We start from the raw sequence: 23,889 nt of genomic DNA, 5'->3' as shown, positions 1-23,889 counted from the left end.
TTTCTTCAGCTTTTTGAGATTTTATTTTGTTTCTCTTCTGAGAGAGGGAATGGTGATCTGTCCTGCTTATCTCAGACAGGATGACTGTGAGGATTCTTTTGGAAGGTGAATTGGAAAGTACACCAGAAAAGATAGCATCAGTTCATATATTGGAGTTGTACTTTTTGTTTAGTGTTCATAACTGAGGAGACAAAGGGAAAGTCATATTTTTTGCTCTCCAATTTGATAATCTACTGGGGAAGACTCATACAAAAATAAGTGTATTAAATGCTTTTTTTTGTTCATGTGCTAGCTTTCTTTTCTCTCTCTCTCTCTTTCTTTCTTCCCTAGAGCAGTTTCAGTACAAGTTTGTACAAAAAGAGAAATGTCCTGATTTCAAGGGACCCAAGAACAGGTTGTAGAATTTCCCACAGTACCCCCTTACATAAAAAAAAGGGAGTTACAGTTTTGTATTAATGTGCAATAAGAAGTGATAAACTAGTTTTCTTAAACCTTTCTCATTATTTTGTGGTAGGTGCTGGGTGTGCATGTTTTCAGTGGAAAAGAGGTGAAAGGTTACTAGAATAGAGGAGTCTGCAAGAGTCTGAATTTGTCAAAATTGAGATTACATGTCCACATTTAACTGTCTAGTGTGTGTTCTTTATAATGCATATATGTCTTCTCAGATATTTTTTGTCACCTTCTAAATTGTGCTATTTTTAAAAAAGGGTCACTCATTCTGCTAGTACTTCGTGTGAAGAGCTAATTTAACTGATAGTCACTTTGACTTAATGGAAAATTATGCTACATTAGTGGACCAGGGACTCTGGAGTGCTTGTGGGAAAAGGGAACTTGTTGAGAGGCATCTTCTAGTACATTACAGGCTTACCTTTTAATCAGGAGACAGGCATTTAAAGTGTTACCTTTCCTCGTGTATATGTATTTTTTAAGTTTTATTTATTTAGGGGTGGGTGGGTGGCTTAGGTGTGTTTTTTTGTTTGTTTGTTTGTTTTTTAAGATTTTACTTATTAGAGAGAATAAGAGCACAAGAAGGGGAGGATTAGAGGGAGAAGCAGACTCCCTGCGGAGCAGGAAGCCTGATGCAGGACTTGATCCCTGGACTCCAGGATCATGACCTGAGCTGGAGGCAGTCGCTTAACCAATTGAGCCACCCAGTTGCCCAATAAATAAAATCTTTTAAAAAAAAACCTCAGTTATGTGTCAGGCATTGGGTAAGGCCCTTAGTGTTACAAAGGTGAAACAACAGGGTTCCTACCTTCATGGATCCTCTCTTTTGAGAGACAGATATACTTTAATTCTGTGACATAATTGCTAAAACAATCATGGTATATTAGGAGCAAAGGAAAAAGAACTGTATGCTTTGGAAAATTAGATAAGTTTTGATAGGAAGTTAGAATTGGACTCAAATTTATCAATAGAAGTTTGGTGAACTGGGTGGGGTTGGTTAGGGAATTGGTTGGTTATGGTGTTGAGTTACCTCTCTAAGCACAGAAAATGGTATGTGTAGAGCCTGAGGACTGGATTGTGAGCCCCAAATGACTTAAGTATTGCTGGAGAATAGAGTGAGGTGGAAGAGTGGCAGAAAGGGAGATTTAATTGGTAGGTAAAGTACTTAGAGGCCATGCAATGGAGTTTAGGGTTTAGTTTGCATGCTGGAGTTTCTTAAATCTTTCTGTGCAGTGTAATCACCTGAAGAGCTTATTAAACATGAGCTCCAGGCCATGCTCTTGAGGACGCTGGATTGGGGTAATGGCTTTGTACTCTGCATATTGAACAAGCCCCTTCCTATCCCCAGACGAAGTTAGAGAAACAGTGCTGTAGGCCACTGGTCTCAGAGGTGAGGTACTGGCACTTGTGTTTTTAAATTTTTAAATATAAGTATAGTTGACTTATAGTACTGTATTAGTTCCAGGTGTACAACATAGTGATTTGACATTTATATACATTAAGCGATGCCCACTGCAGTAAGTACAGTTACCATCTGTTACCATATAGAGTTACCAGATTATTTTTGACTGTATTCCCTGTGGTATACTTTTCTCTCTGTGACTTTTTATTTTATAACTGGAATTTTGTACCTCTCAATACCCTTCACCTATTTTGCCTCACTCCCTACTGCCCTTTCCTCTGGCAACTACCATTTTATTCTCTTTGTTTGAGTCTGTTTCTGGTTTTTGTTTGTTTTGTTTTTTAGATTCTACATCCAAGGGAAATTATGTGGTATTTGTCTTTCCATCTGATTTATTTCACTTAGTGTAATATCCTCCAGGTCCATACACATCACCACAAATGGCCAGATCTCATTCTTTGTTATGGATGAGTAATATCATTGTCTATATATATCACATCTTCTTTATCCATTCATTCATTGATGGACACTTAGTTTGCTTCCATATCTTGGCTACTATATATAATGCTGCGGTTAGCATTGGGGTGCATGTATCTTTTCAGAATGGTATTTTCTTTTTCTTCGGATAATTACTCATAGGAATTACTTGATTGTATGGTATTTCTGTATTTAATTTTTTCAGGTACTTCTGTACTGTTTTCATAGCAGCTGCACAAGTTTACTTTCCCAACAGTGCAAGAGGGTTCCCTTTTCTCGACATACTTGCCAGCACTTGTTATTTCTTTTTGATACTAGCCATTCTTAGAGGTGTGAGGTAGTACCTCATAGTGGTTTTGATTTACATTTCCCTGGTTAGACTAACCTTATGCACCTTTCCATGTCTGTTGGCTGACAGTATGCCTTTTTTTTTTTTTTTTTTAAAGATTTTATTTATTTATTTGACAGAGAGAAATCACAAGTAGATGGAGAGGCAGGCATAGAGAGAGGGAAGCAGGCTCCCCGCTGAGCAGAGAGCCCGATGCGGGACTCGATCCCAGGACCCTGAGATCATGACCTGAGCCGAAGGCAGCGGCTTAAACCACTGAGCCACCCAGGCGCCCTGACAGTATGCCTTTATTAGAAAATGTCTATCCAGGTCCCCTGCCCATTTTGTAATCGGTTTGCTTTTTGGTGTCATGAGATGCTCGCACTATGGAAGGACGAGATCTATTAAGAGTGTGTGTGTGTGTGTGTGTGTGTGTGTGTGTACGTGTGTCTGTGTAGCAGTAGTAGTAGAATTTATGGTTTTTGTTTTTTGCTTTCTAAAGATTTTACTTATTTGAGGGAGAGACCCCAAGAGTGGGGGGTGGTGGGAAACGAGAAGAGTGAGAAAGGGGGAAAGAATCCCAGGTTGACTGCACTGATGGGGCTGGATCTCACAATCCTGAGATCATGATCTGAGCTGAGACCCAAGAGTTTAACACTTAACCATCTGAGCCACCCAAAGTGTCCCACAATTTTTTTTCATATATATTTTTAGTCTTAAAATGATTTTTATGTGTTTATTATATATAATATGCTAGTATGTGATTTACTATTCTAGTTTAGAAATATGCATACAATGCAAAAGTGAAGGGTGGGTTCATCATTTTTCCTGATCAAAAATTTGGAGTCCCATGACTCTAGGCAGTGGAAAACGATTAAGGAATTTTGTCCAAGTGGGGATTTGGGTTAGATTTTAGTTTTGAGGAGATCAGTGAGCAGAATAGATGAGGGGACTTAGTTACAAGGGATTTTATCTCCCTCAGGCTTTATTACTTTGTTTTGATTGGAATCGCTTGAAATCATGGTTGGAGGTTATAAAATAATTGACTATGGTCATGAAACCCTTTTGAGAGTTTTTTAAAATGAGCCAGGCTATTTACCAGTAGCTTATCTCCAGGGGCAACCAATTTTTGCCTGAATATGTTAAATAGAAGAACAATAAACTGTCTCAAGGTAAAATGGTTTACATTTAGTGTGTTTTAGTCTTTGAAATATATGCGCTATATCTTGAATCTTAATTTGGCAACTGTAGTCTTAAAAAACAGGCTTGATTCCATTGTTCATTGTAGTTTTGTGGAATGACATGGAGGATGATTGCACCGTCTAGTAGTATGTTAAAGTGCATTCAGATGAACAAGTCCTCAGACATAAGGGTAAAAACTGTCAAAAGATGTACTTCATACTCTTTTTTTCTGTTTTTTTAAGGTAAAGAAGTTCCTAAACTTTGGAGTGTTATAGCTTTTTTATTTAAAATACTTCTAATCCTGAATTCTGTTTTATCCTTTAATATTTAGTGGCATTGTCACTATGAATTTAATAATAGATTTGACTTGGTGTTTTCCTGGATCAAAATAGCATCTGTGAACATATGACAGGTAACTTTATGTGCTCTTGACATTGGTTTGGCCTTTCTGTTTGTTTGGTATAGTGTTAGGGTTTCAGACAAATTAATATCTTGTCAGTTTTTCAGATCCTAAAGAAACCACTGATTTAGTATTTTGGGAACCTTCACAGAGCTGTCTTTGTTGACTTGGAATGAAGGTGGTACCTTCTGAATGAAGAGGTGCCTTTTCCTTTGCATTGATGAAATGTTTAGAGCTTGCTAATGAAAACCTGAATATATGGAGCAGGGGTAAATTTATTTACCTTAAGATTTAGTTCGCTGACTTAGAGTCAGACAGTGTAATTGTCTAAAAACTTAAATCTCTTTTCCCGAAGTTTACCACCTTTATTGAGGCCCAGCTCCCTGTTGTCTTTTCCCTCATAGTAAACTAGTAAGAGGGCTTTTATTTTTCCCCTTTGCTTTTGGGGGGGGGGCTTTAGCAATTATTGAGGTAGCTCTTAAATTTTTCTGTGTGAATTGTATACTATTTTGTCAAAAGCATTTAAGGCATAAGTGAATTTTCTTGTTCCTTTCTGTTCTTTTTTATTTTTTTAAAAGATTTTATTTGGCAGACAGCGATCACAAATAGAGAGGCAGGCAGAGAGAGATGGGGAAGCTGAGCCTAAGGCAGAGGCTTAACCCACTCAGCCACCCAGGGGCCCAGTTTCTGTTCATTCTGAATGTAGAAGTTTTTCACATGAAAATGATGGTTTATCTTGGCAGTTGCTACTCTTATCACAGTTTATTTGAAAAACAATGAAACTTTATTATTTATTAGTATATCACAGATCATAGCTTAACACTATTACATTGTCTTGTTAAATTGTTTGCTTTGAAAAGACTTAATCTTCAGTCCAATTGAATTTTTTAAAAAAAGTAGTAATTTCTAAATAAGCTGGATAACATACCTTTGACCGAATAGGATAGGTTCTTGAAATGTGGTTGAAAGAGAGCTTTTATTTTTCTTTTTTGAAAAGAGAAGTATATTTTTAAAAATGACATATTGTATAATGAAAGTAGCTTGGTATTATTTAACTATTAAGGTGATGTTATGTCTTTATATGGTTTCTTTTTAATTTTTTGTTTTTTTGAAGTAAAATTTATATGCAGTAATTTATATACAATAGCATTCACCAATTTAAATGTCCAGTAAGTTTGATATGTGTATTGTTTTTTTCTAATCACATTTTAATTTAAATTACAGTTAGTTTATGTGCAGTGTAATATTGGTTTCTGGTGTAGAATTTAGTGACTCATCACTTATATACAACACCCAGTGCTTATCACAAGTGTCCTCCTTAATTCCTGTCACTCGTTTAGCCCATCCCCCTGCCCATGTCCCCTCTAGTAACTGTCAGTTTGTTCTCTAAGGTTTAGAGTCTGTTTCTTGGTTTTGCCTTTCCTTTTTAAACCCTTTTGTTTTCTTCCTAAGCAGGCAGTTTTAGATATAAATCAGAAGCTCAGGGGACAGGGATTGCTTGAGTTTTTAATTAAAAACAACAACAACAAAAACATCACCATCATGGAAGCATTATGATACTAAGTATTTTTGCCTGTTTGTTTAGCTCGGTTTTGTTCATTTCCTAGAACCTGGCTTATATAAGAACTATAAATATTTATTAAATAGGATTTTCATTGTTTCTTTTTTTTCCCATTTTTGTATTATGTTAGTCACCATACAGTACATCATTAGTTTTTGATGTAGTGTTCCATGATTCATTGTTTCTGTATAATGCCCAGTGGTCCATGCAATCCGTGCCCTCCTTAATACCCATCACCAGGCTCACCTGTTCGTCCAACTGCCTCCTTTCTAAAATCTTCAGTTTGTTTCCTGAAGTCCATAGTCTCTCCTGGTTCATCTCCCACTCGATTTCTCCCCATTCATTTTCCCTTTCATTTTCCTAATGTCCTCCATGCTATTACTTATGTTCCACACATAAATGAAACAATATGATAACTGACATTCTCTGCTTGACTTACTCCACTTAGTGTAATCTCCAGTCCCATCCACGTTGATGCAAAAGCTGGGTATTCATCCTTCCTCATGGCTGAGTAATATTCTATTGTGTATGTGGACCACATCTTCTTATCCATTCATCTGTTGAAGGGCACTTTGGCCCTTTCCACAGTTTGGCTATTGTGGACATTGCTGCTATAAACATTAGGGTGCATGTGGCCCTAACCATCTGTATCTTTGGGTTAAATACCCAGTAGTTCAATTGACATGTGTATTAAGCACATAACCATCACTGTCATAGTTATGACATAGAACATTTCCATCACCCCAGGAAGTTCTCAGTGTTTTTTGGTTTTCTTTTCAGTGAAATGGATATAATGAAGGTATCTGCATCCATAGAATTGTTGTAAGGATAAAAGAATTAATACATTTATATTTTTCCTTTTAAAGATTTTGTTTATTTGACAGAGGAGAGGGAGATCACAAGTAGGCAGAGAGGCAGGCAGAGAGAGGAGGAAGCAGGCTCCGTGCTGAGCAGAGAGCCTATTCGGGACTCCATCCCAGGATCCTGAGATCATGACTTGAGCCAAAGGCAAAGGCCTAACCCACTTAGCCACCCAGGCACCCTGGAATTAATACACTTAAAGCCCTTAAGTGGCACCTGGGCGGCCCAGTTGGTTAAGTGTCTGCCTTCAGCTCAAGTCATGGTGTGAGGGTCCTGAGATCAAGGCCCATGTTTGGCTCTTCACTCAGTGGGGAGTTTGCTTCTCCCTTTCCCTCTGTGCTCGCTCTCATTTGTCTCAAATTAAAAAAAAACAACAAACCTTTAAGAAAAAGAATAAAACACTTAAAATAGTTCCTGGCATATTGTGGGGTTTTTTTTGTTGTTGTTGTCTTTTTTTTTTTTTTTTTTTAGGATTTTATTTATTTATTTTGAGAGAGAGAGAGCATGAGAAGGGGGCAGGTCAGAGGGAGAAGCAGACTTCCCACTGAGCTGGGAGCCATTTGTGGAACTTAATCCTGGCACTCCAGGATCATAACCCAAACTGAAGGCAGTTGCTTAACCCACTGAACTACCCAGGCGCCCAGTTCCTGGCATATTGTAAGAGCTCAGTTATTTGTCCATTGTATTGATGTTGTTATTGTACTTTTTTAAAAAAAGTCCCTCTCTACTAATTTTATTAGGTATTTAAAACTTAGAAGATTCTGTGCTAAGCCATATAAAAAAATGAAATCTTGCCATTTGCAACAACGTGGCTGGAACTAGATAGAGGGTATTAGGCTAAGCGAAATAAGTCAATCATAGAAAGACAATTATATGATCTTCCTGGTATGTGGAATTTAACAAAAAAGGCAGAGGGTCATAGGGGAATAGAGGAAAACATGAAATCAGAGAGGGAGACAAACTATAAGACACCCTTAATCTTAGGAATAAACAGGGTGGCTGGAGGGCAGGTGGGTGGGAGGTTGCAGTGATTGGGTGATGGACACTGGGAAGGTATGTGTTGTAATGAGCACTGGATATTAACATTAAGACTGTTGAATCACAGACCTGTACCCCTGAAACAAATAATATATTTATCTTAATTTAAAAAAGATTCTCTGCTATTAAGAAAGGTGTATGTTGCTATCATATATATGTATATGTAGGTAGAACTGAGTGGAATGTAGAAATACCTTGATCCTCAGCAGAACTCAAGTTGATAGCCTGGTATATGAAGTTATACTTTCCTGAATGTACCTGTCACCTGCCATTTTGAAAATTGGTATTTAGTCGCTTTTTTTTTTTTTTTTAATCATTCTTGCCTCATGATGTAAAATTCAAAATGAATCCTTACTTGATGTCAGTACCACTATAGGAGGCAATAGTCATTGGTATATAAAATGATTTTACTATTTTGGGAGTGCCTGGCTGCCTCAGTCAGTAGAGCATGTAACTCTTGATCTTGGGGTTGTGAATTTGAGTCCGATGTTGGGGTGGGTATATTGTACTTAAAATTTTAAAAAATCTTAAAATGATTTTGCTGTTCTGATTTATAATAAATTGGTTATTTTGAAAGTCTGAACATTTATTCTCTTGTGTCAAGTCTTTTATTGATTAATGGCTTTCTTTCCACTTATTGATTCTGTTTGCTAAGACATTCATCAGATCTCTTTGGGACATTTTTCTATGGTACCTGATAATATTTTCCTTTGAGAACTGGATTTTGTAGTTTAGATGTCACATGAATTTTCTAGGGATTCCATGACAAATTACTATAAACAGGATAACTCTAAAGCAATAGATTTTTTTTTTCTCATGGATCTGGAAGCCAGAAGGCTAAAATCAAGGTGCGGGCAGGGTCATATTCCCTCTGAAGGTTCTGGGGAGGAATCTTCCTTTGCCTCTCCCAGCTTTTGGTGGCTCCTGATGTTTCTTGTCTTGTGACTGCATAACTCGCAGTTTCTCCCTCCATCTTCACATGGACTTCTTCCCCTCTTTATGTCTCTGTGTGTCCTGTATTCTGCTGATAAGGACACCTGTCATTGGATTTAGGACTCACCCTAAAACCAGGATTTTTTTTTTTAAAGATTTCATTTATTTATTTGAGAGAGAGAGCCAGAGAGCACAAGCAGGGGGAGCATCAGAGAGGGAGGAGGAGAAGCAGGCTCCCACAGGGCAGGGAGCCCGACATGGGGCTTCATCCCAAGACCCTGGGATCATGACCTGAGCCAAAGGCAGAGGCCTAACCAACTGAGCCACCCAGGCGCCCTCAGGATGATTTCATCTTGAGATCCTTAACTAACTGCATATGCACAGACCCTATTTCCAAGTAAGTTCACATTTTGAAGTCCTGGATGAACACGAATTTTGGGGGGAACAATGTTGAACCCACTACAGATAGGAAGGGAATATTTACAGGGACAAGGAGTGGGGAACAAGATTAAATAATGTCAAAAACTACCTTGCATTTCACAGGAATATTATTTTGGGCCACTCTTTAGTCTAAATGCTTTTTGTACTCTGCTGATTCCTTGTTTCATTAACAAGGCACAGAAACATTGAGTACCCATTTTAATGATACACAGAACTTGACTCTAACAGAACTCTTCTAATGAGTGTTAATTTATTGTACATCAAGCAGATTCCCATTTTCTTTATGTTGTGAATGTATCAACCTGACTTAATGTAAGTTCATTAAACATTTTATCCCTGAAGTTAACCTCTCTAAAAGATCTTCCATAACTTAACTTTGAAGTTGTGTTTCAGATGAATAGGCTACATACATGTCTTAGCAGGCATTTCAAGATGTTTAGGAAGTAATCATCTACCGAAGATTTGTTGTGGGAATGTGGTTTTCCTTCCCCCCCATTTTTCATGTTCCTCCTGGAGGTGTATGTTACTAATAAGACATTTTTGAAAACGACACTGAATGATAATACTCTTCTGCTTTCCTGCACTCTCTTGAACAGAGTACTGTAGTGTAGTTTCCTGAGCTTATTAGAAGATTTCTTAAGTAGATTACTGGAATTCATAGAGGATGATGAAACAACAATTCACAGTTGAGACCAAATACTAAACACATTGCCAAACAAAACTCCTCTCTTCCCAGCCTATTTGCTGGTCTTTCAGTGTTAAATGCAAAGAAGAGAGAAAACTGGTTCTCTGTCTACTACCGTCCTGTATTATCTCAGTTACACAGCTGTATAAGTATTACTCTTACATAAAGGAAACCTAAGATTAGGTGAAGACATGGAAGTTGTTCAGGGTCATATGTTTAGGATGGTGGAGTCAATATTTGAATATTAGCTTTTCTTAAGTGCTTTTTTCCAACATATGCTATTGTTTCTCCAAACCAGAAAGCTCAGATAACTACAGTCTTGCTAAAAACAAAAAACAAACAAACAAAAAACGCTGCTATATACAAAGAAAAGAATGAAGTACATAAGTGCTTTTCCAAGCTTAAAATCATATCTTCAGTTCTTTGATCTGAAAAGGTTTTTGTGTTTTGTTCTGAGTATATGGGGACCCAGTGGAGGTGGGCGGGGTGTGTGTGTTCCAATGAAGGCTCCATTGAGGAAGATGGAATATTTGAGTGGTGTAATCTCTGAAGATCTGTACTGTTAAAGATTCTCCTCTGCAGTTCTTTTATTTGTTTTTACCAGAAAGATCCTTGCCCAGGTTGGCCACCATAATTTGAAACCTTGTGTAAGATTTTGCCTTTAGTAGGTTACAGACCAATTTTCAGGCAGAAGAATAGTGTTCAGTATAGTTACCCTCCTAAATAACTGGACTTCACTGCTTATTCTAGTTGCTTCTCATAGTAAGAGATGATTTGGGGAATGAAAAGAACTGTTTTTTTTTTTCTTATAGATTAACTGCTGAAGTACTGATCGAGTTCTGCGTTTCTTCAATGAGGAACTACAGGCTGATCTTCTGCCATAATCTCAAACAGCCATAAATGACAAAAGAATGCTTGCTCAGTGAGGGTAGCTGGTGCAGAAGCCATTTTTTAAACTTAGGTGTGTAAGTACTCAAAGGTAAGTTTTCAAAATGGTAACTCCTATGCTGTATAAATACAAAGAAATTTTGGAGTTGATCTACTGTTGCTGCTATTTGATTATTAACTTGAGGTTTTGTAGTTATTGCCTGGCCCCACATATGTTGAAGAATGGATCTTGCTTGTTGAAAGCTATATAAATTTATAGCATTTTTGCTTCCCCTAATTTCTTCAAGTTGAATGGATTGTTTCCTAGTCACATTGTGACACTCTTGATCAACTGGGTACAACTATTATGTAATTTATATAAAGATTATTTTTGCAAACTCTAGAATATTGAGTAGATTTATTATTTTGCTCTGTTCTTTCTTATGAGAAAGGAATGGTTTCTCTGATGTGATGAAAAAAAGCCCAGTTGGTGTCATTTCGTTCATTAACATCTTTTGAAAAAAGTTTTTCTTTTGAAAATACTCATTTCCCACATAAAGTAATAAATATTTTAGGAAACAAATTTTTCTTGGGATTACTTGTTGTCTGATGCTTCAGATATTTGAAACATTGTTTTCTCTCACTACAAAGTTAAGATAAATAACTTATTTCTTCTGAGTGAGATTGGCTATGGAAATTTTTCTTTGAAATAATGAATGAAACAGCAGGATTGATGAAAGAACATTCTCATTTGAAAGTTGATGTCTAGAACTGAAAAATATCCTTCATTTATAAAAACATTGTGGCTGCTCTGTCATGTCAAATAAGAGCTGGTTGGTCTTGTTCTTACTAGCCCATCATTGATGAAAAGTGATTATTAGCTCAATACTTTATAGAAAGTGATTCTCTCCTGTTTTGGGTGCTTATAAATTAAGAGGTTAGATGTGCTTCATACAGCACAGTACAAAAATGATTGGGTTTGGCTTTTTACCTGTGTCATTAAGCTTGGTCAGTAAAGGTCCTCTTGCCCCATAATTTGTCTTTGGGACATTAATGTCCTTTGTTAAGTTTAATGATAGATGTGCCATTGTTTGATAAATGCGCAAACTAGATGTAACAGAGAAAATGTTTGGATGATTGTGTTGAGCTTTATTTGTAGAATATCTTGTGGGCCTGAGAACTGGAACATATGTAATGATGAAAACAAATTCAGGTGTAAAGCATTTTTTGTAATGTATTTAATCATCTTGTCACCTGTTGATAATTAGTCTCTTTTTTTTGTTTGTTTGTCTTTCATTTGGCAGAAAAGACAGCTTTGATTTCTGGCTGCAAAAAAGATATGAGGAAGAGCTCCTCCCCTTCCTTGAGTAACTGCAACTCCGTTCTTGCTAACAAAATATTTGGAATTCCACTTGATGAGCTGCAGCAGGGAGGACATCCAGACAATGAGGTTCCGTTCATAGTCCGCCACGTTGTGGACTATATTGAGGAACATGGTATACATTTCCTTACCTTGAGGACTAGCCTTTGTTGAACAGTTTATCCCTTTTGACCTCAGATTTTCTTTTCTTTTCTTTTTTTCCACTATGGAAAGTCCAAAATATAGTAAGGAAAAATGGTAGAAATTTCTTTATGTAAAGTTATATACTTAGAAATGCCCAGCATATAGCATTGTTTAGTGGGGTGGTAATGGAATATTTTCAATGGAGGTGGAGTGGATAAAATAAATTATCCCTCAGGACAGAGATAGGATGTTCCTAAAATGTGTGATTTGAAGGTGTTTAGCCCTGTAGGGAGAGCCAAGGTTTTTTCAAAAGTGAGTATTTTGGCCATTAGTGGAACATAAGGAATAACACGGAAGACATCGGGAGATGGAGAGGAGGAGTGAGTGGGGAGAAATTGGAGGGGAGACAAACCATGAGAGACTGTGGACTCTGAGAAACAAACTGAGGGTTTTGTTTTGGAGGGGAGGGGTTTGGGGGTTGGGTGTGCCTAGTGATGGGTATTAAGGAGGGCACATATCGCCTGGAGCACTGGGTGTGGTGCATAAATAATGAATCTTGGAACACTGAAAAAAAAAATTAAGAAAAACCAACCAAACAAAAGTGAGTATTTTAAGTTGGTTGGAAAATGAATATATATGGCCAAGTAGTCGAAGTTGAAGCTTTTAAAATTTTTACTTTGAACTAATGTAGGAGGTCTGGAGCAACAAGGACTTTTTCAAGTCAATGGAAATGCTGAGACAGTGGAGTGGCTGCGGCAGAGATACGACAGCGGAGAAGAGGTGGACTTGGTTAAGGAAGCAGATGTTCCCTCAGCTATTAGTCTTCTTAGGTTTTTCCTTCAAGAACTCCCTGAACCTGTTATCCCTGGCAGTTTGCATATTCACTTGATGCAACTTTCTCAAGGTAGTATAATTTGATTCTTACCTATCAGTCATTTACCATTAATTTCGAAGTCTTTTTATCTTGTAGAAATCTTGACATGTAAACAGTAATTATAATAGTTCTGAGATTCATTTCTTATGTTCCCCTTTGGAGGACATATGCTCTTTGGGTCTGTATGGTCTAGTCAAGGGGATGGCAACTTCTTAGATCCCTGTAGTCCTGTTTACTTTTTATGACTGGTCTTAGGAAGCCTAAGCTACAGGGAGAGGAGGAGGAGAAGGAGAAGAAAAGGCAGGACAGAAGAACATGGAATAGGTTGGGAAAGAAGAGAAATACATATAAAGTGGTATGTGTGGCATAATATCCAATAATAGTGTTGTTCCTTAGTGGTGATGTTGCTGTAGGATACTCTTTATCCCTGGTTTGATAGAACGTCTTAGCAAAAACCAGAAGACAGCTTTGATTCCGGGTTCAGAATATATCTGTAGTTTGTTCTTGGACTCCTGCCTGAAGGAAATAAAATATCAATTTGGACATCAGACTTCAAGCCAAGTAAAGAAAAAAAAAGGCTGATTTGTATTTGTTGGGTTAGGTTTTCCGTGGTGTGGGTTAAATCTTTGTTCACTCATAGTTGTTGACTTGCATTGGCCAGTGCATTTTGACTTCTTAGGGTTGGCATTGCTTTGGAAATATAGGTACAGTCATGCAAGAGACAGTATGATGAGAATTAAACAAACATAGAGAATTTGGGCCAATGAGTAATAGGTGAGGAAAACAACGTTCAGCAATTGAGGGGTTGAATTCCTTCTCCAACTCTTCTCTTTCCCTTAATAAGTGAAATGTGAAGCTCTAAGCCATTTGGCCTCTGGTAGAGGAAGTGAAGAGGTTTTGAATTGTTAATAGTAAAAAGGTGATGTGGGTGGAGTAATGTGAACCTGGCAAAAAATCTGAGCTTTGCTTTTACTTCATTAAAAAAACCTGTCATTATGTTTTATAGATTATAATAATGAAGATGAATTTGGAAGAAAGTTGAGGTTCCTTTTACAGCAGCTTCCACCTGTTAATTACAGTTTGTTAAAGTTTCTGTGTAGATTTTTAGCCAATGTAGCATCACATCATGAAGAAATTTGGTCTGCAAACTCTTTGGCTGCTGTCTTTGGTCCAGATGTCTTCCAGTAAGTTTTTCCACAAATTTTTATGTAATCAAAAAAAAATTGAATTTGTGAAATAGAGTCATTATACTACCTGCCAAAGATCATAGGTTGCCTGGTGAACCATTATTTTTTATAGTAGATCTGATTAACCCTCCGAGCATTTCTGTGAAGAGGGTACAAATTAGGTAGGCTCTACAGATGGGAAAACTGAGGCACAGAATGATGATATAAATTGCTCAGGTTTATAAAGTGACTCATTGGTTGTCTTCTAATTTTACCTGTATTTGATTTAAGGACTTTCAGTTCAATTTAGACTTTTATTCTTAGCATTTACACAGATGTGGAAGATCTGAAAGAGCAAGAAATAGTGAGCAGGATAATGGCTGGACTTCTGGAAAATTACTATGAGTTTTTTGAGAATGAAGAGGAAGATTTCTCATCTAATGATTTAAGTTCAATTACTGAACAGGTGAGAATATTTTAAAATACTCTTCTTGGAGGGAGAATTTTTAAAGAATATGCTCTGAAGGGCTTGCATAAACTCAGGTGGAGTTTTAAAGTACTGAACAAAGCAGTTCACTTGGTTATTATATGTAGTCATGGGTGACACATCCATGTAATGTATGAATATGGTATTTTTTCTTAAGTTCTCAATTTGAGTTTTTATTACTTTTTATAAGGTATTGAAAGCAGAATTTATGTTAGTTTGTGGGGTTTGTGTGTTTTTCTTCTAACTTAAGCATTGTTTATTTTATAAGAATGGGTGGTGTTTTTTTGCTTTTGCAAAGAAACTTTGCACAGAAGAATGTAGGCAAAGGGTGAGAAGTAGAAGGTAGAGGGATAGATTAAATACAAAGTTCACGCAAACTTGTGAAAATAGGAAGTTTTTCTTGATGAAAGTCACAGGTCAGTAGAGCAGTGCAGTCGTTTTCATTATCGGGAAGCTCACGGCAGTTTTTTAACTTTTGTGACTTTGGAAAATTAACATTCATTTCTTTGGCTGCATTATATTTTGTTCTGCTGTACCTTGATGGTTGAGTTAGTATAAGAACCTGGTTACTTTCTCCTTCATGAAATGAGAATATTGATGCACAATAAATTTTTTAGTGTAAAAAATTTATTTGATAAATTTATTGTAAGGCCACATTAATTCATACTTTTCATGTTTAGAATTTATAATTTAGGTCTATGTAGAGGTTTTTCTTTTGCACTTAACTGAAATAATTTGTCAAACTTTTATTAGGTTAAAGTCTGTGAAGTTACTTATATTTTGGGCCTGCGGTGTGGTTGCTCTTCTTAGAGTAAATCATTCACCTGGTTAAAATAAAATACACAGTAAAATTTCTTGGTTTACCCAAATCCACTCCTTTGCCCCCACGTTGGTTTTCTATGTATTTTTTTCCAGAGTTTCATTATGCAGATATAAGTAAGTATTTGCTTAGTTTTTTAAACAGGAAAGTAGCATAGTGTACACACTGTTCTGCATCTTTTTTTCTTTTTTTAAAGTCCGTTAACGTATATTGGGAGTCTTAACTGGAATAGAGAGAGCATATTCTTTTGTTTTTACTGCATAGATCCCTATTGTATGGATGCAGTGTTATGATTTATTTGATTTCTTGTTCTTGATCTCCACTTGAAAAGGTAATAGTATGCCCCATTTTTTCAGAAGAGTCCTGATTTATATCTCTTTATGTAATTATTAGTAGCTCCCCTTATCACTCGCATATGTATCCAGGTTTTGATGATTGATTATGTGGTAATTATTTATTGATGCACATTGGGTGGATCTCTTCATTTGCTTTTAGATTAGGAAGCAGCAACTCTTGAAAGGTAGTTTATCATACAGATTTTCATTAGTTCTTATAGGTCTTGGTTCTGATAATATGAATTTCGAAGTTTTATTTTCTGGGTAGCCCATCTTTTGTTTAAGAGTTTCTGTACTAGGGACGCCTGGGTGGCTCAGTTGGTTAAGCAGCTGCCTTCGGCTCAGGTCATAATCCCAGCGTCCTGGGATCGAGTCCCGCATCGGGCTCCTTGCTGCGCAGGGAGCCTGCTTCTCCCTCTGACTCTGCCTGCCACTCTGTCTGCCTGTGCTCGCTCTCGCTTGCTCTCGCTCGCTCTCTCTCTGACAAATAAATAAATAAAATCTTAAAAAAAAAAAAAGAGTTTCTGTACTGTTGGGGACTTTTCTGGATAAGTCTTTCTAATATTTGGAGTCGAGACCTTCTTTAGTTTTTCCATGTTTTCTTCCTGTAAGCATTTATATCGTCTGATTTTCACTCCCTCTTTCCCTTCCTCCCTTTTTCTTTTCCTTCCCCACCCCACCTTTGTCTTTTTATTCAGGTATCAGGAACTTTTAAGGAAACAGTAACAAGACAAATTGCAGTTTGTAATGTGTTAAACTGAGGATGAAAACAGTGTGCATGTGTATACCCAAGCGGATAGAATTTGTAGCCAGAATCAGTGATCCATATTTTTTGAACTGCTGTCGTATACAGCTCCTGACTTAAAAACTTGGTTAGAATAAAGAAGTAACACATCTCTTCAGAATCATTCTTGCTTTATAGAAAACGACAAGAAGGCAAGGAGATTTTCCTTAAACCATTAATGTCTTTTGATGCCCATAAGAAATCCCATCTTTGGGGAATTATGTGTCACTTCTTTCCCTTTTAGTTGAGGGGTGCCTGGCTAGCTCATTTGGTAGAACATATGACTCTTGATCTTGGGGTTGTAAATTCAAGCCCCCTAAGTTGAGCATAGAAATTACTTAAAAAAAAAAAAAAACTTTAAAAAAAGAAATTATGTTTTAGTTTAGTGATTTATTTAGTTAAAATTAATGGCTGCTCAAAATGAAATAATGTGCATACGTTTGTGTTACTCATTTTCTACATATCTAAGATGATTTGATTCGTAAGACAATAATGATGCAGATATGCCCTACTACTTACTTATATCTTGATGACTCTGAAGTCTTCAGGGTATGCCTTGACTATATTTTATGTTGTGTAATTCTCTGATGGACAGTGGAATAACTCACATGTAATGCATTTGTGTTTTTATATTTCTTTAAGCACTAAAAAATGTTAAGAAAACTTAACATTAAAACTTAAAACTTAACATTGTTAAAACTTAACATTGTGCTTTACATTAAATAGATTAGTGGTTAATTAACACCAGGACATAGTGTTGAATTCTGCAAATTTGCTCATGGATAGAAAAGAGTATATTAGGGGTCACTGGGTGGCTCAGTGAGTTGAGTCCAGTTTTTGATTTCGGCTCAGGTCTGGATCTCAGGGTCATGAGATCGAGCCCCATGTTGGGCTCTGTGCTCATTGTAAAGTCTATGTGTACCTATCCCTTTGCTTCTCCCACTGCTTTTGCCCTCTTTCTCAAATAAATAAATAAAATCGTGAAAAAAAAAGAGGATGTTAGTATATTGAGTAGAATGTACTCAATAAATGGGAGTAGTGCTGTGAGTTGGAGGAGACAGGGATGTATATTTAATATTTTGGCCCATGTTGCTAGTTACCCGAATCTGGTTTCTTACCCATTTTAATCACCATTTCTGAACTATAAGTAGGTTACAGTAGTAGAGCAGATACCTTTCAGATACCTGAAAGCTTGCTTTCTTTAAAGCAGTTCTGATAACTTCAATTTGACTTGTGAGGCTGAAGTGATAGATATTGAGTGAAAGTAAAAGTTCCTCAAACTTAGCACATTTTGGTTGTATTTTCAAATTGACCTAATTTAGTTTAAATCCTCATATTTAAATCCCCTAATTTCTTATCCCCATATTTAAAGATATGGGTAGATCTGGCCCATCCCTGATTATTTTTCTTCTGATTTTGATATTTGAAGGAAGTGAAGTTAATCTAGGACTCTGTTCTGTTGGAATTTCATCCCACTAATGCAAGTATTTTGCTGCTAGAGCCTTTTCAAGGTGGTAGATATTTCTATTAATAGTGTGAGAGAGATGACTGGCGATGATGAATAGGGAGTGTTTGAGAAATGACCCAGAGTTGGTGGACAGGTTTTTTGTATGGGATCCCTACATGAATGCAAATTCAGTAGAGTGGTTTGAAGATGTAGGTGATAATTATGTTTCTTTATACATTTGAGAAGGCAGGTAGCAGCGTTCTCCACAAGCTGGAGTCTGGAGAGCAGGCATTTCACGAGGCCCTAGAGAAGGGAATTACAGCAGTCAAAGAAAGAAGAGATGTAAGTATGGATGAGGATTTTCCATAAGTAGAGTGAGTGGTTTTCCATGAGTGGAGTTGAGGCAGTTGCATATGTAGAGCAGGTTCGGAATAATTTAGGAATAGATAGAGCACTGATAAGTAGAAGGTCAGGCTGACAAGGAGAGGATTGAGAATTTTTAAAGTATGGGGTGAGAGAGGGCATTTTTAAGTTTTTAATACTTATTCTTACCCAAACTAATTTAGTCATTTCTTACTATAGGAAGTTATATTTGGAGGCCTGGGAGATGGGGGGAGAGGGGAAGAAAATCCCATTAGGTTACTTTTCGTATTGTATCTTACTGAATGATTATTGGTGAAAATACTGAACAATGTCAGTTGGTTTACATAAAGCTTTTTGAATTGAATATAATGTATTCAAAGTAATTGAGTATAAGGTATTTGTAATTCCTAAGAGCTCTTGACTGTAGGTATAAACTAGTTTTTAAAACATCTACTGTAGCATGTTAAAATAGCAGTACCTCTCTGCTGAAAATTTGTGGAATGAATAAATATTTATTCTCAGTTTAAATAGCCATCTTAAATAAAAAATTTTTTAATATACTATTTTGGTGCCTAAACCTTTATTGATCAGCCACAGTAATTCCCATTTAATGCCTCTGAAAACAGTATTTTCTTGCCATTTTTTTTTTTCCTGCTTGAGTTACCAGGTAGATGTTAAATATATTCTTGAATTTCATTAATTTATTAAATACATCTGGGGAAAATGAAGGTTATTTTCCATGTGATTCCATTTAAAAACTGATTTATCATATGAAATTTTGACCTTTGTATATAAATTTTACCGTTCAGTTAATAATCACTTACTGATTTTTAGTATTTTCATCATTGTTCAACATGATGGGGGTAGACGAGGGTTAGCATTTAGAAGCAGAGCAAATTTAGCTGAATTTGCTGCATATGCTTTATATATATGAAGTAAATGGTTCACAAGTTGAGGTCTTTAAGTATTATTGTTAGTAATGAATTTTTAGTGACCCAGATGACTAGTGACCTTGAGAGCTCCTGCTTTAGTTTGGTGGCAAATACTGTCTGTCTGTCTCAAAAAAGAAGTGATGTTACATGTAGAAACTAGGCTCTACACTATATTGAAATAACAATTCCAGTTACAATGATAGCTATTATTTATTGCTTAGTATGTATAGACACTGTAGAAGAGTTTGCATATATTACTTAATCCTTTCAACTAGCCTTGTAGGTAGTATGTATAGCATCTCCATTTTATTCATAGGCTTGGAGAAGTAAGTTGAGGGATAGTTAAGGGCACAGTAGGAATGTGAAATATATATCTTTCTGCCTTCCGAGTTTGGCTTTTAAGTACTTACTGTGTTATACTTGAAAGCAGGCAGTCTATACTTGTTGATTACAAGTGTGCTAGAATGCCACGGAGAAATTACCTATCTTCTGGTTAAAGTTTACTTTCTGAGGGTATTCTCGTAACTGTGTTTTGACTGTTGGGAGAGAGTACCTTTCTTACACACAGTGGTAAATTTATTTTAGGTATTTCCAGTGCATTTGGCTAGAATGGATAAAGGTATACTTTTACTGCTCAGTGTTTTCAATACCTAGTATTAAATTATAAAAGATGTTAAGATATTTTATGGCTAGCTCTTCTTTGGGATAGCTTGACAAGTTATTTCTCATTTGGAAATATTTTGTGGGGGTTTTCCTTTTTCGATACTGTCTTTTTATTAGAATGATTGTTTACTTACGTAGCCAGTTTGATAATGGAAGACATTTTATAGCCCCTGCCAGAAAGAAAATTATAGCTTTGAGTTGTGTTTACTGGCCAAAACAATGAGTTCCCCCTTATAAGGTCCAGTCTCTTCATGAAAAATTCCATCTGAATCATTTAGAAGTTAGCTGACCTTTTCTTTTCTTCTTTCTTCTTCTTTTTTTTTTTAATTTGACAGAGATCACAAGTAGGTGGAAAGGCAGTCAGAGAGAGAGGAAGGGAAGGAGGCTCCCTGCTGAGCAGAGAGCCGATGCAGGGCTCAATCCCAGGACCCTGAGATCATGACCTGAGCCTAAGGCAGAGGCTTTAACCCACTGAGCCACACCGGTGCCCCTAGCTGACATTTTCTAAAACATAGTTAACGCCTTAAGGCAAAATTTCTCTGCCCTTTTCCAGCACTTATACTATATTAAAATCATTTGCTAAATGCACCTGGAAATTGGAGAGGTTAGTTGGAAGTCTTTATAACTATTCAGTCTATAAAACTGATTGGTTAGGAAATGAAGATTAATGTTAACTAACTGCAGTGTGCAGGGTTTTCATTGTTTACATTCTTACTCATATTTCTAGTGATACACTAAGGTAATCATAAGTTTGTGCTTTAAAGTGTTAAGTTTGGTTTGCGGTTTTCTTCTAATATGGGAGAGTGGCTTTTGCTTAGTCTGTTAGGAAAATTGGTCCTGGGAAATGAAGTAAAAAATGAGTTGTGTTAAAATTTTCTTAGAATAGTGTATCTTAGATAATGTCGGTTAACAGTTATATTAAATTTTGATTTTCAATTTCCTCTTATTTATATAGGTTAATGAACTTTCTGAGGAAGAAGAGGAAGATGAAAAGCTGGAACATATAGAAGAACTTCCAGAAGAGGGTGCAGAAAAATCAAGTGACATGGCAGAGGTGGTACAATTAAGGATGACTGAGAACATCCTGGAACCAAGTAGTGTTACAGCATCAACAAGGTAGTATTTCAGTTGAAAGAACTTCAGCTTTTGAACATTTTATTCTAGATGTAGATTCACTGAAGCACTGAATCATGCAAATTCTAGCACTGTGTGAAAGATTAGTTTGTGTATGGAGGCATTTTTGTAGCTCAGTCAGTTAAGCATCTGCCTTCGGCTCAGGTTATGATCCCGGGGTCCTGAGATGGAGCCCTGCATTGGGCTCCCTGCTCAGTGGGAAGCCTGCTGCTCTCTCTCTCTCTGTTGCACTCCCCCTGCTCATGCATGCACTTGCTCTCTCTTTCTCTCGCTTGCTTACTCTCTCTCAAATCTTTAAAAAAAAAAAAAAAAAGAAGATTGATGTGTGTATAAAAAAGAGCAAAGAGAAAATTTTAAGCAAACCTGCTAAGAAACTTTCAAGTATTAGCCTTTATATTTCTCTCCCCACCCTTTTTAAAAAGATTTTATGTATTTGAGAGAGACAGGGTGAGAGAGCACAAGCGGTGGGGAGCACAGCAGGGGGAGAGGGAGAAGCTGATTTCTCACTGAGCAGGAGCCTGACATGAGGCTTGATCGTAGGACCCCAAGATCATGACCCGAGCCTGAGGCAGACAGACGCTCAACCAACTGAGCCACCCAGGTGCCCCTAGTATTTAGACTTCTTTTTCAAAAGAAAACCTCTTACATTTATTCTTAAAGTTTGTTTTTATATTTTTAGTATGTTTTAGTTGAGTTGGGTGAAATTTAGGAACCTTTGGAAATGGAATGATAGAGTGGTTGAATTGACTTGTATTTCCAACTTCTGGGCTAGAACTAGGTTGTTAGGCTGTAAGGAGAGAACTCTGATACATTAAGATAGTTCTTCCCAATCTTTTCATGTAGGAAGGGGTAATATTCACATGGCATACTGTGTAAACTTCATAAATGTGGTAGGGTGGAGGCACTGTCTTAGTGCATAGGTGGAGTCATTGGATACACTGTTTAGGAAGCTTTATTTATTAAGATTTTATTTATTTGTCAGAGAGCAAGCAAGTGCACGAGCAGTGGGGGAGCAGCAGGTAGAGGTTTTGGATGATTGATTGCATGGAAGTTAAAAAAAAAAAATACATTCTTTGATTGCCCACCATGGATGAAAGAAAAATAGGGAAAAATAGCCCTAGAATGCACAAGTCCTAGCATATAGGGAGCTATGTATAAATTTGTTTTATGGAATTAGTGGATACTGGAGATTGAACTTTCAGTAGCTTTTAATGTTCTATTTTTTTGTTTTTCTGAGAGGTAGTTCATGAACATAGTATTAGGTATCTGCTCTATTTCTTTTCACAAATAGCTGTGGGAAAATATGTTAGACCCTAGGGAAATAAACCTTTAGTGGTGGTTTAAAATAGCCATTCTCACACTTCTTGTTTTCAAATGTTACATTCTTAAAAAATATTGACTCCAAATAATTATTGTTAGTGTTGATTATACTGATGGGCATTTACCATGTTGTAAATTAAAAACAGCATGTTTGAGGCACTGGAAGTGTTTCTTTGTGGAGTTGTAGTTGGGAAGATGCTTATGTACAGCTATTTATGACTTAAGAGGTTTTTGTTTTTATGTGTTTTTTTTTCTTTGTTTTACCTAATAGTTTTTTGTTTTTTGTTTTTTTTTTTTTTTAAAGATTTTATTTATTTATTTGACAGAGAGAAATCACAAGCAGGCAGAGAGGCAGGCAGAGAGAGAGGAGGAAGCAGGCTCCCTGCTGAGCAGAGAGCCCGATGCGGGCCTCGATCCCAGGACCCTGAGATCATGACCTGAGCCGAAGGCAGCGGCCTAACCCACTGAGCCACCCAGGCGCCCTACCTAATAGTTTTTTGACTGATAAATTCCTCCTCCTTTGTTAGTTTTAGATCAGCAGTTCTCAGACTTGATCTTATAACCCCCTAACACACTTAAAAATTATTTAGGACCCGAAGAACTTTTCTTTTCGTTGGTTGTAATTATTGGTATTAACTATATTAGGAATTAAAACTGATAAATTTATATATATTTATAAAGTAGCAATAAACCTATTACATGTTAATGTAAAATTTTTATTTTTTATTTTTATTTTTTAAAAATTTTATTTATTCATTTGAGATAGAGACAGAGCACAAGCAGGGGTAGAAGCGAGGGAGAGGGAGAAGGAGACTCCCTGCTGAGTTGGGAGCTGGACATGGGTCTTAGTCCCAGGACCTGGAGATCACGACCTGAGCTGAAGGCAGACCTTAACCATGTGAGGCACGCAAGTGCCCCCTTAATGTAAAATTTTAAAATGTAACTGTGTTTTCCAGAATCTCCAAAAATCTTTTTAGTGAAAAATTTTTTAGTGGCTTGTTTTCTATTTTTACAGATATAAGTGTCTTTAATGTCTGGCTTAGTAGATGACTGCTGAATTCTTGCATTTTCCTCTATATTGCATTTCTTGTGTTTGTTATTTTGGTTAAAGTATGTGAAGAAAATTTGCCATCACACCAGTATGTAGTTAGAAATAGAATATTCGTAGCCTTTTCAGGTAATTGTGTGTCCATTCTTCTTTGATAATAGACCAAAACATTGAGTAGCAGCTTCTTCAAAGGTATTTGTATTATGAAACTTGAAACCATATCTGTGTTTTTTTTCAGCTCTGATCTTTTGGTCTGTCTTGTGCTGTGATTATTTTATTTATGCTTGATTTTGTAACTTTTGGTATGTTGGGCATTTAGAAAATGCAGCTTAAGGGAGTTAATTCAACTCTTCCAAATGATGATACATTTTGTTACATAATATCAACAGT

At 36.6% G+C, this 23,889-nt stretch overlaps 1 protein-coding gene across 5 annotated transcripts in view; it reads left to right on the top strand.

Annotated features, from left to right (window-relative positions):
- The window catches only part of FAM13B (family with sequence similarity 13 member B), a 71,713-nt gene that overhangs the window by 5,751 nt on the left and 42,073 nt on the right, over nucleotides 1-23,889 (top strand). For 2 of the 5 annotated variants that reach the window (XM_059417631.1, XM_059417630.1), the window contains exons 2-8: nucleotides 10,568-10,716; nucleotides 11,927-12,118; nucleotides 12,818-13,030; nucleotides 14,007-14,184; nucleotides 14,491-14,632; nucleotides 18,286-18,381; nucleotides 20,953-21,113. In XM_059417631.1, coding sequence (XP_059273614.1) covers nucleotides 10,656-10,716; nucleotides 11,927-12,118; nucleotides 12,818-13,030; nucleotides 14,007-14,184; nucleotides 14,491-14,632; nucleotides 18,286-18,381; nucleotides 20,953-21,113 — 1,043 coding nt within the window. In that variant the 5' untranslated portion in view covers nucleotides 10,568-10,655. Of the gene's footprint in view, nucleotides 1-10,567; nucleotides 10,735-11,926; nucleotides 12,119-12,817; nucleotides 13,031-14,006; nucleotides 14,185-14,490; nucleotides 14,633-18,285; nucleotides 18,382-20,952; nucleotides 21,114-23,889 lie in introns of all 5 variants that reach the window. The other 3 variants (XM_059417634.1, XM_059417632.1, XM_059417633.1) reach the window with 2 other exon arrangements.

This window comes from Mustela nigripes, chromosome 12 (genome assembly GCF_022355385.1).
Source record: "Mustela nigripes isolate SB6536 chromosome 12, MUSNIG.SB6536, whole genome shotgun sequence".
Classification (NCBI taxonomy): domain Eukaryota; kingdom Metazoa; phylum Chordata; class Mammalia; order Carnivora; family Mustelidae; genus Mustela; species Mustela nigripes.
Note: the sequence above shows the minus strand (reverse complement) of the source record. Positions and strands in the feature narration are given on the sequence as shown.